Raw genomic sequence first — 15,352 nt, 5'->3', positions numbered from 1 at the left:
TTTTATTCTTAACTATTGTTACGACTCATTTGCCTGGTTCCGATGTTAGACTTCCAGTCTGTAATTGCGGGATCACCTCTAGAGCCTTTTTAAATATTGGTGTACATAGCTAATTCCAGTCATTGGGTACCAAAGCCGATTTAAAGGACAGGTTACAAACCTTATTTAATTGTTGTTGAAAGTAACTGAAAGTACTTCCCTGATGGATTGTATTTTTAAGGGCAAACTATCTTAAATTCCAATTAATGAGGCAATCTTCACTCATTGCTATATTTGCTTTCCACAACCAACTCTCTGTTAATTTTAAGAACATAAAATGGCCTACTAAGGTCAGACAAAGGTACTCGCAAGTATCCCATCTTCCGACAGTGGCCAAAAGCAGTGCCCAGAGGGAATGAAACAGCACAGTAATCATGAAGGGATCCATCCCGCCCCCATTCCCAGCTTCTGACAAACAGAGGCTAGGGACACCATCCCTGCCCATCCTGACTAATAGCCATTGTTTGCCCTATCCTCCATGAATTTATCTAGTTCTTTTCTGAACCCTGTTATGGTCTTGCCCTTCACAACATCCTCTGTCGAAGAGTTTCACAGGTTGACTGTGCGCTGTGTGAAGAAATACTTCCTTTTGTTTCTTTTAAACCTGCTACCTATTAATTTCATTTGGTATCCCCTAGTCCTTGTGTTATGAGGAGTAAATAACACTTCCTTATTTACTTTCACCAGACTTCAATCATATCCCCCCTTAGTCGTGAAAAGTCCCAGTCTTGTTAATCTCTCCTCATACGGAAGCCGTTTCATATCCCTAATCATTTTGTTGCCCATTTCAGAACCTTTTCCAATTCCAATATATCTTTTTTGAGATGGGGTGACCACATCTATACACAGTATTCAAGATTTGGGCGAACCATGAATTTATATAGAGGCAATACAATATTTTCTGTCTTCTTATCTATCCCTTTCTTAATGATTTCCAACATTCTGTTTGCTTTTTTGACTGTTGCTGCATGTTGAGTGGATGTTTTCAGAGAATTATCCACAGTGACTCCAAGACTTCTCTCTTGAGTGGTAACAGCTAATTTAGACCCCATCATTTTATATGTATAGTTGGGATTGTGTTTTCCAGCATGCATTACTGTACATTTATCAACATTAAATTTCTTCTGCTAGTCTGTTGCCCAAGCACCCAGTTTTGAGAGATCCCTTTGTAGCTCTTTGTAGTCTGCCTGGGACTTTACTATCTTGAGTAGTTTTACATCATCTGCAAATTTTGCCACCTCACTGTTTAATCCTTTTTCCAGATCATTTATGAACATTTGAATAGGACTGGTCCCAGCACAGACCCCTGGGGGACACCACTATTTACCTCTCTCCATTCTGAAACTGACCATTTATTCCTACTCTTTCCCACCCTATCTTTTAACCAGTTACCAATCCATGAGAGGACCTCCCCTCTTATCCCATGATAGCTTACTTTGTTTGAGAACCTTTCGTGAAGGATCACGTCAAAGGCTTTCTGAAAATCTAAGTACATTATATTCACTTGTTCCCCCTTATCCACATGCTTGTTGACCCTGTCAAAGAATTCTAGTAGATTGGTGAGGCATGATTTCCCTTTACAGAAACAATGTTGACTTTTCCCCAACAAATTATCTTCATCTATGTATCCGACAATTTTGTTCTTTATTATAGATTCAACCAGTTTGCCCGGTACTGGAGCCCTTTTTAAAAATTGGCATCACATTAGCTATCCTCCAGTCATTAGGTACAAAAGCTGATTTAAATGATAGGTTAAATTGATAGGTTTCATGAGTGATGTACCCAAATATTTGGATGTTAATATCTAAATTATATTATTAAATTTATTCACCTAAATTTAGGTTACTGCAGATTATGTACCATATGTATTTTTATGATCTTTCAACCAACCTTTGTGCTTTAAATCTGCCTGAAATTCCTTTGCTTTCATGCAGCACTGCTGCTGACTCTTGTGGTACCCCTTTCCTGCATTCACCATGCAATTTTTTCATAGATGTCCATGTTTCCACAGCCAGTCCATAGCTGTGTTCCAATGACTCCTTTCTACTCCAGACAGGAGAGCATCTAGTGTGTGGAGCCAGCATGGTTGGTTTGAGTCATACAACTATCGAAGCCAAGGGTTAAATTTGGGAAAACAAAGTGACTTAGGAATCTAAGTCCTACTGAAAATCATTGGGACCTGGAGTACAAGATCTGAATTATCTGGAATATTTAGAATCTAAACATTCCAGTTCCCTATTTGCATTTCTGGAGTTTCTTGTATCTGTAGCATCTAATTATTTTTTATAAAGGACATGGCAAATTCAAAGGTTTCTCCTGCAGAAGAAATTATGATCTTTGGATGTTTTCAAAATTTCACACTAAGTGACTTAGGAGACTAAATCCTCATCAAGGGGGACCAACTTGCCCATATTCCACCATCTTTCAAATTCATTCCCCTAATTTTCTAGGACTTTCACTCTTCATCAAACTATGGACAGACTCATAGCCCACTCTGCATGACTGCATGCACTATTATTCTGGATTCCAATACCTTTAAATAACTCTCCATACCAATGAAAACTACAAGAACATTATTATTCTAGCTGCAGGCTTTGTTGTGCTTCATAGCTTGGACGCAATTAAGAAATGGGCCCAAAGGATTGCTATATTAGAACTTTATTCTTTAATTACTTAGCACAAGGAGCAATGCTATAATTGTTTTGGAGATACATGCAGTACACCAGTAGATCTCAAACTTTTGTACTGGTGATCCCTTTCACATAGCAAGCCTCTGAGTGAGACTCCCCTTATAAGTTAAAAACACTTTTTTATATACTTAACACTGTTATAAATGCTGGATACAAAGCAGGGTTTAGGGTGGAGCTGACAGCTCATGACTCCCTGAGAGGTCCCGACCCTAAGTTTGAGAACCTCTGCAGTACACAATATTTTTCCTTTGCCACTTTTGAACTGCCTTTCCTTCTTCCATAAACCTAAGATCTGATACAAATAATTGATATTACCTCATCCACCATGTCTTTCTATACATAAAATACTAAGTAATACTTATTTGCTGCCAAGCTAGAAAGTCAAACTACTGAACTGGTGGAAGTCAGTGGCAACATATCTGGAACCAGAGTTTGCTGAAGCGCCAGACCAGCTTTTGACAGACACAGACTCTTCTCCGGGTACAGAGAGACTATTTTCTTCATTTCAATTTATTCCACTAGTTCAGTTCAATGACTAGCTCATTCAGAAGTTAAGAAACCAACTGGGAGTTGAAAAAAGCAGGAAAGCTTGTTTTCCTTTTCCAATTTATGAACAAAAACTAGATATCAGAGAGTGAGATGTACTATTCTAAGATCTTGAAGGACATGGGGTGAGATCCATGAAGGGACTTGGGCACTGGAATGCTGATTGTCACAGTGCCTAACTTTTATGAGCCTAGAAAATCACAGGAATCACAAAGCTAAGTTAGATGCCTAGGCTCCCTATACAATGAATGGGGAGAGGTAGGTTCTTAAGAAAGTGATCCACAAAAGTCAGTATGCTAGGTGAGAAGCTGCCTAAGCTCTCCAGTAGGAGATGCCAAGGAGAGGAGGATGTGCTAAGCCCTGCCCCTCTCACAAAGACAGGCATGTAAATCCAGGCTGCAGGAAAACATCTAATTCTGCTTAGCAATCCACGAACAGTAACCCACCCCAGAGTCAGACAGCTTAGGTGCCCAAGGCATTTCTTTCAGGACTCCACACAAGATGGGGAAGCATGGCGTGTGGTGGGTTAATAATGAAAGAGTGATTGGAGCAGGGACAATTGGATGAGAGACAAAGAGAATATGACTATGTAATCCAACGGTTAGGGCACCCACCTGGGAGGTGGGAGACCATATGTACAGTCCCCCTGCTTCAATCACTCTTTGACTATTTACTTACAGTGAAACAGCTTCAACAGGAAAGTGAAGGAGCCCCACGTCAGAATATCCCATAGCTCAACTGTTAGAGCACTCTCTAGAGGCGTGGGAGACTCTTGTTCAAATCTTCTCCCCCCTCTGCCTGGGGTGGGAAATAAGCCTATGACCCCCACAACCCAGGTGAGTACTCTAACCACTGGGCGGAAGGTTATAAGTGGGTGACAGCCACATTACCAGCAGGATTGAATTGGGACCTGATCCACTGGGTGTGCTTAGTGAGTGAGTTTAGGCAGCTACAGGGTTTAGCAAAAATTCTATGGATCACAAATGGAACTTAGGTGTCTAAATCTCTGGTTTAGGCAGCTAAGTACCTTCAAAGATCGCACCCACACTGACCAGAAATAATCAGTTCAATTACAGATCATACTTCCTTTGCTTAGGTAATCAGTTTTAAAGGCAAAACGTGTTTTGATAAACTTTCTTATGTTTCCAGCACATTTAAAGGTAGTTTTATTTAATGAAGTTAAAATGCTGTTTTTGTGCACTTGAAATTGAATTTCCATCCAAATAAATGTTGACACAAATCACAAATGAATGTTTATTAAATAAGAAATGTGTCATTCACCATTTTCTAAAATTAATAAATTAAGAATTTGAATAAGCGTAAGGAGTTAAACTATATAATTGATTAAATAAATGTGTATAGATATAACATATCCTCCTGGTTAGTAAAAGGCACCAAATTTAGTGCAAATTTAGTTCAAAGGCTACATTTAGTTGCAAATAAACCTGTTTTAATGGTTACCAACCTTTTTTAAGGAAAAAGGAACTAAAAAGTACAAATGCAAAACATGATTAAAGTCAATTATTTTAAATACCTTTGATTGAAATCAAACCACCCTGGATTTGGAATAAAATAAAGTTATTGCTGGTAAAGCCTGCAAGTGACAAAAATTGGTGGAGAGGCAAACAATGACAAGGACATATCAGTTCCATAGAGCGATCAAAATCACCTGGTAAGCTGGGCTCATCTTAAAAAGGGGTTTAATGCAGCCAAATGTCATACATCTAGGAGCAAAGAGCACAGGTCACACTTATAATATCAAGACCTGTATCTTGGAAAGCATCATCTCTGAACAGGACAGTCATGGTGGAAACCAACTGAACATGAACTCTCAGTATGATGCATTGACTAAGACAGTTAATGCAATCCTTACGTTAGCCAATATATTTTTCTAGAAGGCTTTGTACATTTTGTATTTATGCAAAGCTGTATAGCTATGAACCAAACTCCTAGCATGCTTTTGCACTTATGCTAAGCTTATGGTGAACTGCATATAACCTTTGTTCTTTCTGTGCGCTGAACTTATCAGGAGTAAGATGTGTTCTGTAAAGGATTGTTATATATGAAGAGTTGGTAAGTATCGTTAGTATAAAACAGTTTATGTCACTATGGTCTGCTGCTACTTGTACTCCACAGTTCACAAACATCTGGAAAGTTATGGTGTCTGGTTGGTATACGTATCTTTGTATGCTGAAAAATAGATATGAAGCTAGATAAGGAAAAGGATGTAAGATGTATTAATCCTCTACTTGCTGTAAACAAATGGACTAAAATATGTCAGATTAACTCACACTTTGGGGCAGACACCGACGATGTGAGCTGCGATTGCTGTGAGACCACGTCCCAGAGACTGATAATGCACGACCCTCTCTGTGCTGATTTTTCTATTTAATAAACCAACTGAGTTATCTGACATTTCATTAACGAAAAACGAACCCTAACAATTGGAAACAGAAGCAGGGAAATAATACCTTCCCTGCTTCTACTTGATACTACTTCTGTCAATATTCATGAGATCATCATGGAATACCAGATCCAGTTCTTCCATCAACCTAGCTACTGCTAGGTCTCCAAAAGTGGAAAGGTGGATTCACTACAGCGAAGGGAGAATCCCTCGCATCACTGAAGTATTTTAAGTGTAGACATACCCTAAGTGCTATGTAACTGAAGACCAGTGGCTGGATGTTTGAAAAAGGATGTCAGATACTGCTGACAGAAATCCACATGTGGTCAAACTGTTATTGCTTCTTGATAGAAGACACTTCAATATTCGATTAAATGTATTTTTCATTTAAATGTCACATTAATAAGCTTTTATGAACATTCAGAGGAATAACAAACAGGAGCCGCTGCTGCTGGACTAATGATAGTAATAAGATTGTAAAGACTGATAGGGTTTCCAGCTTAAATTTCTTCCAATTTTAAGAAATATATTATTTAAAAAACTGTGCACTATACTCCGAGAACAACTGGACACTCAAAATGGATAAAAAAGTACCTCCATACTCACCAAGGAAACAACTAATGTGAACAGCCAGGCATAAATGAAGAAGTAGTCTCCCCCTATTTTAATAATGTAAAGCAGAAGAGCGGTCACAGGCAACAGAATACACTGAGTCACGATAAACTTCTTGATGGCATCCTTAAAAAAAAATCCCAGCGTCTGTAAAGAAAGAACATTAGTGATATACATATTATAGATAGCTAAGTGGTACTGTGGGTTAATGAACTGGTCTTTCACCTAATGTTCAAAAATTATTCTAGGTTATAAGTGAGAGGAATACAGCAATACTGATGTGTGCCATGGAGCAACACAGCACAGGCAACAATTAAATTTTGAAAGAACAGTTACTTACCTTTCAGGAACTATGGTTCTTCAAGATGTATTCTCTACATGGATTCCACTCTGGTGCACATGCATCCCATGAATACCATATAGGATTCACTTGATCAGCAGTATCCAATGGAGCTGCACTTGCACCACAGATGTCCTTGCACCCCTGCCCCCCATTCAAAGACGAAAAGAGTAGAGGGAGCCCAAACAAAATGGGAACTTTCCGTAATATTTTTATGAAGCGTATGTGTGCCTCAGCTTCCCTCTATACTTTCCATTGCTATCTGGGGGGTGGTTGGGGGGGAATGCTGAAATCTGCTCTCAGAGCAGCACAGCAGATATGAGGTGTTTGTGTCGCTTAGCAGTCTGGGCCACAATGAACAGGTCCTTAAGGAATCGGATGGAACCTGCCGAAAGTGACCCATATCAGTGCGTTAGAAAATGGAAAACCCCAATGACCAAAACATTCAGTCAATCACCAAGAGAAAGGTGTTTTTTCCCCACCACCTCTCAGCAGGGAAGATGAGAAGAGACCAGCTCAGAAACAAAGGACAGAGAGGTGACTGGGAGGGGATTAAGAGTGGTTTCTCAAAAAGGCTGGCTGCTCTCATGTGGGACTCACAAAAGGGTCAGAGACAAAAGCAATAATGGAACCCATTACAGCTTGGCTAATGGTTTGCTCTGGCTTGGCTAGATGGACACACATTTTATTCTCTGTGCTAAACCAAGGACTTCCAATGTTGTATTCCAGTTAACTAATAAATTCTATTCTATTTTGAAAAGACTGCTTGATGTCACCGCAAGTATTTGCTGAGGTGCACAAGCCTCTGATTAGGAGTCTATCACAGCTGGATTTGCTGGCAAAGCTCACAGTGTGAAATAGGAGTGCTTGAGGCCAAAAGCTCAGGCTCTGAGTGGTGAGGCTGCATGGCCTATTCTGAAGAAAGAAAGAGAAACCCCTTGGGAGTCTATTACTGAAGAGATTTCTCCAAGACACTGTTTAAAAGCTTGGGCATAGCATGAACCCTGTGGATCTGTGACACTTGTTTTTTCTAAGTCGGTGCGGGCAGGCCTCTTTCAAACAATGGTGTGCTGTTTGGCCTCCCTCTGGTTTTAACAGAGCTGGGGAAAGAAAACTGGAAGGTGAATCAGCTGATCTAAATGAAAATTTAAGACTTTTTAAAGAAAGGATTTCAGATGAGGCTAAGAGTTACATGGTGTTCCACAAAGACTAATTAAGGTGGACCAAACATGAATTTCCTCTACTCTCTATGTTTATATTATGCAGTCTTCATAGACAAGTGGCATAAAGAGCAGGCTCTGATGGATCAGAAGGGGGACACATCAAACCAGTAATACTACACTGAGGTCCCAGAAAGGAGGGGGCTCCCGGACTGGGAGAAGCACATAAACGAGCTTCTTGAGGAATCTAACAACTGTAGGGTAGGAAAATATGCTATGGCCTTGAACAGGTGGATGATGTGTCCATAATGCTGCTAACTATACCCCTTATGGATAGCCCTGAGTGTTTTAGGGCAAGCAGACAGATCAGAATAACAGAAACCAACTGTTCCACGGCTGTTCCAGGGCTTCCAAGAGAGACGGGGATGTTCATTAGAGATTTTACTACTACATATCAACGTGTTCTGGACTTACATAGAATAGCTTCATTCGATGACTGCTAGCTAGCCAGCATCCAGGCTGCCAGATACAATGATGCTAGATTTGGGTGTAAGATACAACCTCCATTTTTGTGAAATCACACTGGGTAGAACAGGAGTGATCTACAGCTGTATTGACAGATTTATCAGATGAGAGTACCAGAACTGTCTAAGTCAAGCTGGAACTACCATAATCACTGAGACTGAATCCTGTCCAAGTTTCCTCAGGACCCGTGGTATTAATGGGATCGATGGTTAGGCATACATGAACTCTGGTGTCCATGAGATGAAGAAGGCATATGACAGGGACCCTGGGATCAAACCTCTCTGAAGTAGAACATCCAGCATTTCTTGTTCTGGAACGTGGCAAATAGGGAGGCCCCAAAATAGACCTACCTGAAAAAGATACTCCGCACAACTGAGTTTCACAGATAGCTTGTGGTTGTCTGATCTAGCTTTCTTAGCTGATCGAATGGGGCATTTTGTAAGCTTGGAGGATGCAAAGCCACAGGTCAGATTTGAAGACCAATGCACCAGCCTAATGACTTCTTGACAGAGCCAAGTTGATCATGCTCCTCCCCACCATTGCTGTTGTATTGTCCGTCATCACTTGGATTGTGGATCCCTGAAGCAAGGGTTGAAATGCCACATGTTCTAGATGTATGGCTCTGAGCTCGAGGACATTAATGTGGAGAGAATTTCCGGGGGGAGAAAAGGAGAGACAAGAGGCACAGAAGGGTCTAAGGTGGTCCAGATGAGCTCCCCATCTGAGTGTGTGGCATCCGTCATCAACTTCTTGGCAGGTGCTGCTCTATCTGGGACAAGGTGTTGCAGTTCATAGAAAGCTTACTGTGGAATAAAACAGAAGAGAGAAGATCTATAGTATGTGAGGGGCAGCCAGTGGCCTGAACATCTATGCAAAAGTTGCTCTAGATGCATCTGATACAATGGAATGTTCAATGTCTGCTTTCACTATGGCGGACAGGGCTTTGTGGCTCCAGTCTTCAGGAATATCCAGGGAGGGCCAAATGACCACTGAGGACCAGCAAATTCCCCATGAACATGAAGATTCTGTGAGAAGTCCTCTCCCCATTAGATTGATGCTCACCATCTGAATGCTGGACCCAAGGACTACATGCACATACTAATGGTATATAAAAGTGTGAATGGCTCTCCAGGTAGATGCCTGACAAATCTGCTGCATAGCCAGGCTCTTCTTTGGCCCAGGAAGTTGAGCTATGATTTGCAACTTACAACACAGACTTTCAATACAAATCCAAGTCAAGTTTGCTCAAACTGTTCTGGATGCCTTTTGTCCCTTTTTGGGGGTTGTGGCAGAGGACAAAAATGTGGAGAATGTAAAGTCTTGAGTTCTAAGGCAGTAACGTTTTAGGTTTCTATGACAAAAGGGCACCTTATTACAAAACACTAGGAAAGAATCAACGTTCCTGACATAGCACCACAAGATGATGGCTACTACAAAAACTTTTGGAGACAGTAAGCAGATGGCAAATGCCTCACTGATTGAGAACAAAGAATGAGATGGGTGAAGAGTGAAGGAAAGTAAGGTCTACGCTTTAGCTTTTCCATTCCCTGGACTCTAGTGAGCGGAGGATAAGAGCCGATTAACCAGCTGAATAACAGTTTCAAGAAGAGAAGTTTGCCACTTGAGGTGATGTAGGATTAGACCACTTTCCAAGACATCTGGAGAAAACAAATCCAAGGCCTAGGGGAGTTCTGAATCTCTTAAAAAAATACTAAGCAGAAACAAATTCCAGACACTATAATAGAATTTGGAGGGGACTGCCTGCAGAACTGAAGGAGAACATCAGTTGTCTGACCAAAGAAACCAAAATATTTCAAGGAAACGTTCTCAAAACAGGGTTTGAGGTGAAGATTCTCGAGGCCTTTGTGAACTACTGGGCCTTGAGACAGTAGATATGGAACTAGGGGAAGGCAAGCAGATCCTCGGCTAACAGCATCAGCAATTCATAGAACCTAAAGGGAATCAATGATGATTATCTTTCCTCTACAACTTTCAGATTCCTCCAAATTCAGTAAAAAGGGGTAAGGAAAATTTACAAATCTCTTCTTCCCTCTCCATTCCAAGGGATTAAAAAGGCATCCATTGTTCAAATGTCTCTGAACTCGCAACAAAAATCAGCATAAACTGGGTAGGCGTTCTTGGCTGTGGAAAGCAGATCCAGACCTGGATAGCCCCATTTTCAGCAGAATGGCCATGTGTTCACAAGCCTTTCCTTTGACAGAAAGGCATTAGAAATGTAAGAACCTTACAAGATGAGCTGGTCTGAGGGAGGTAAGATAATGTTTTGCAAACATTATAAAAACTGCTTCTACAAACTAGTGCCTTGCTCCAAGTTCTGCTTTGCCTAAATAAGTAATCCACTATATATTGTTCAGTTGGATGACTATTAGGGCAAATTGCATGGACTCAAGTTCGAAAAAAATCCATACATTTCTTTGCCTCCTTGGCCTGGTGCCATAAGTCAACCCAAAGATAAACATTGCTCATTGGCTTTGGAAATGACTGACCAGTAAAAATTGTGGAGAAGCACATTTTTGTTTAGATGCATGACGCTTCCACAAGCCCACAGATTGCCTAAGGGTGGCTAAGAAGGAAATTACTTTTCTCAGAGTTGATTACAAAGTCCATGACTGGGCTGACCTTTACACTTGATGTCTGCCTGCCAAGAAGGATGGAGTATCTAGAAACTATCAGCAGCCGTTGGCACAATATGCATTGTCTGTGAGCAAAATACTGTTGCTATGACAAGCATTTTGGAGAATACACACAGAGCAGATGGTAGGGCAAGATGATAAATTGAAATATTCATGGTCCAGAGCAAACATCAGGCAACCTCTGCTTCATGAGAACATACTGTCCTGCAAAGGGGAAAAATGGGTCTGTCCTCTTTTTGCTTCTTTACGAAGATGAATGAAAGGCTGAAAGGGGTTTGGTTTTGAACCCACAACACTCTTCCCTCAGATGTTTCTCAGACATTTAAGTGTGTGTGAAAGAAGTGAAATAAAACGAAGTTTTAAGTATTTTGAACATATGTCATCTCCCTTCTCAGTTAATCTGTAGTATCTGTGATGCCATGTTCATACTGTGTCCATGGTCCACAGGGAATTTCAGGAAAAAATTGCTAGGCTAGACATGTAATTCTAATGTGTGAAACCAAGAAGATTTTGGGGAGCGGAGTGCGGGGGAAGAGAGAGGAGATAGGAGGAAATTTTTCAGGCCTTCTTTATACATCATAGTAAAAAACCCTTAGTTATTTTTCATTTGTGAGTCACCTGTAGGTTGATGGAGGCAAAACAGTCTCCTGGTTCTACTGCAATAAGGATGAAGTAACTGCTACCCTGGCTCTACTTGGAAACGTCTAAGAGTGACAAACAACTAGTTCAGTTACTTTAGGCCTAGCTTTGACTCAGTCCTCCTGGTTCCTGGGAAACTGCAGATAGAAATGAGAAAATCCCAGGGCATCTGGTACTGTGCTCTTGCAGGTGAAGCAGATAAATTGTCTACAATATGAGAAAGGGCTTCCCTGACTGATTTCCCAACTTTCAGCCTGTGTTAAACTGGAACTTTCTGGTGGGCTCGGGGCCCTACAGTCCTTTCCAGGAGACATATAGTGCTGTGCAGACAGCTACAGCCAAGGCTTCAAAGTCCACAGAAATAAATTGCCTATTATGATCTGGACAGGAATGTTTCCCTCTCACAGAAGCAAACCCTTTCTTCAGAGGAACTGGAAAGAACTAGGGCCATGGAGGAAGGAAGGAACCAGGCCTGATTTACCCTGAGGAGGTATCCCTAGCTGAGCAAGAGCTAAGGCAGAAACTGAGAAGGGGAAGCTCTTTGAAGAGAAAGGTCCTGCCAGTGTAGTAGGGAGACCTATGCAGGTGATGGAGAAGGGGCAGGTTAAGGAAACTGAAGCTGCTGTTACAAGACAAGTGAGTAGTCTGTAGGAGGTGAGAATGAAGAGGTGACTCTTCTGGTTTAGCAGAAGGCAGAATTCATGAGGCAGATTAAGAAGGTAAACCAGAGATGGTGCTCTCAACCCCACTCAATCAACTACATGAAGTGCCTGGACTTGGGTGTCAGATGTGCTTCTCGGGAGGGGTAAGCAGCCACCTGGCAAAGGCACACTCATTAGACCGCTTCAACACGGAACTGGTAAGAAGAACCAGATTGTATGAGGCAGAGACAAGACCTGACAGTGGAAGCGATGAGGCAGGAGAGATTCTTGGCTCCACAACTAGGGTATATATTTCTCCTTCTCTTTGCTGCAACAGCTGCCACCATCTTCCCTGAACAACTTTACGTAAGACATGACTGACCCATTCGTAGGTGCTGGTGTGATGTTTGTGTGAAGGTAGCTGCAGAAAGAACTAAGTACTAAGCATTCGTGGTCTCGAACAGAAAGTGATCTGTTGATATACGGGAAAGCAGAAGCTGGCAGATCTGTGAATTATGGTCAAAACATTCAGAGATTTAGGTTCCCACAGAAACATTAATGTCACATTGCATGTGGTAAAAGAAATACTACTGGCAAACAGGAGGTATTAACAGATATTTGTCCACCTGGCATTTCCCATAAACTACCTTTAATTTGGAAAGCTATTTCCGTACAGGTATATTTCACAGTACCTGCTGATTGAAGCCATGTTTCTCCTCTATGACAAAGGTATTATATAGACTCCATGGTAGGCCAGTCACCGCACTGAAGAGTGTAGCAAGCAGCAGGAACACCAATGACTGAGCGATCTATACACAAGAAAAAGAGTTCCTACTTATAAACTTCTTACAACATAATTTAGACATCTTATTGCCAATAAAGCAATTTATATAAACAGTATAACAGGAACTGGCTGAAAGATAAAGCTAGATAAATTGAGGCTAGAGATAAAGTGCAAATTTTTAATGCTTGGGTCATTAACCAATTGAACAACTTGTCTGGAGATGTAGCAGGTTAAGACTCCAAGTGACTGAATAAAGTTTGGACATCCTTTCCAAAAACATGATGTAGCTTACCCACAACATTTAAGCTTAATGAAGGATTTACTGGGTAAAATTCTTTGGCTTATGCTAATCAGCAGCTTGGACTAGATGATAATAATGGTCCTTTCTGGCCTTAATACCTATGAATGTATAAACACACATTTATTAGTATTTGAAGATAAGGTAAGAAATATAAAGGGCAAAGAGCGAATATGTTAAGCCCAACAACGTTAACACACATAGAATGCCCTAATTAGAGCCCAGGATACAGAGGGAATTTACATACACAAATTTCTGATAACAGGATACCCTCCTGAATCTTGATTTGGAATGAGTGCCATATAAGGAGCTGCATTATACATGGCAATCCACAACAAAATCCTTTTCCATTTAAGACTATAGAACTTTAATTTGGGTTCATTTCTAGGGTATAACAGTAAATTCTGTACTTCTAATGAAAGGCTTTCTTCTAGTTCATCTAAAGGTCTATCCCCCATGTAGTCAAGTGAAGGTACCTAAGGTCCAAATGACAGACCTTTGTTGTTTGTTATGATAAGACCAGTGTCCGTGGTAGAGGTTCCACTAATCCTCTTGACAGATGCATCAAATCCAGATACCACTGTTGTCTGGGCCATGCTGGTGTTATTAAAATCATCCTGGTTTTGTCCAGTTTTATCTTATTCTCCAAATAAGGAGAAATGGAGGAAAAACATACATTAGACCCTGACCCCAGTGTATAAGAAAAGCATCCAATACAGATTCCTTTTCTTTGCGTGCCCTGGAACAATATCTCTGGCATTTCCTGTTGTTGCTGGATGCAGACAGGACTATTATTGGGTTCCTCCATAAACTGAAGAGGTGATTCACCACTTCATCCTTCAAAGACCATTTGTGCATCTGACCTGAGGACCTGTCCAGATGATCTGCAAGAGGGTCCTGTCCCCCCCTTATGTGAATTACTACTAGATAAATATCACATTCTAGATAATAGATTTTTGCCTCAGATCCCTAAATGGCTCCCTCCAGAACTGAACTCACAGCCCTGGGTTTAGCAGGCCAATACTCAAACCACTGAGCTATCCCTCCCTTAATATAGCTTTGAAACTTTACTATGCAGAAGAAAAATTCTGCTTTTAACCATCTTAATTTAAATGAAACAAGCACAGAAATAATTTCCTTACCTTGCCTTTTTTTTAAAAAAATGTTTCCCCCCCTTTTTTTAGTGGTTTACATTTAAACACAATACTGCACAATATTTGCTTTTGTGTGTGTGTGTTTGCTGTTGCCTGATTGTGTACTTTCAGTTCCAAATGAGGTGCGTGGTTGACTGGTCTGTTCATAACTCTAGTGTTCTACTGAATATACATGCTCTGCCTTTTCAGGTATGCTGCAACAAGAGGCATTTTGTAAGCATCCTGGGTGCAAGGGACAACCTGAAAGGAAGGACCTTGTACTGAAAACAGTCCTCTCTAACAACAAAATGCAGATTCTTCCAATTACACTGTCTTATAAAAATGTGGAAGTATGTGTATCTTTTAAGTCCAGACCTGCAACCAGTCCTGGAAGGAAAGAGACAGTATTACAGAAGTTAGAGACAACAATGTGGAAGTTAAATTTCTTTATAGAAGTGTCTCCTTAAATCCAAACATTTTTAAATTCTTAAATTTTCTTAAATCCAAAATAGGGAAAAGGCTCCCATTTTTGGGAGGGGAACAGGGAATTAGAAAAATAACACAAGTAAAACCCTTCCCCCATGATCTTGTGGAACTACCTCTACTGCACCTAACTATAGTAGAAACTGAACCATGTTTTTTAACAAATGGAGATCTCTGTCCAGATACGAAGCAGGTGGGTTGGTTGTGTGGGGGTGTGGGCGTGGGCGGGCGGGTTTGAATTGAATTGTGTAAAACATATGAAATAACTTTTAAATCCATCTGTCTGATGTTATTAACTCCCATTGGTAATAAAAACAGGACAACTGGTTTCAAAAGAATGGACAAAATGTGCAAATAGACTGACTTGAAACTCCATGTCCTTATGTCAAATCTGATATCTTGGA

The 15,352-nt window shown here is 40.7% G+C and overlaps 1 protein-coding gene across 1 annotated transcript in view; it reads right to left on the bottom strand.

The window, feature by feature from the left end:
* ZMPSTE24 (zinc metallopeptidase STE24) overlaps positions 1-15,352 on the bottom strand; it is a 90,174-nt gene that overhangs the window by 39,630 nt on the left and 35,192 nt on the right. The window contains exons 4-5 of the mRNA XM_032776420.2: positions 12,943-13,059; positions 6,286-6,438 (exon numbers count right to left, since the gene is read on the bottom strand). Of these exons, the coding sequence (XP_032632311.1) occupies positions 6,286-6,438; positions 12,943-13,059 (270 nt within the window). The remainder of the gene's footprint in view (positions 1-6,285; positions 6,439-12,942; positions 13,060-15,352) is intronic.

This window comes from Chelonoidis abingdonii, chromosome 25 (assembly GCF_003597395.2).
Source record: "Chelonoidis abingdonii isolate Lonesome George chromosome 25, CheloAbing_2.0, whole genome shotgun sequence".
In the NCBI taxonomy this organism is placed as follows: Eukaryota; Metazoa; Chordata; order Testudines; family Testudinidae; genus Chelonoidis; species Chelonoidis abingdonii.
Note: the sequence above shows the minus strand (reverse complement) of the source record. Positions and strands in the feature narration are given on the sequence as shown.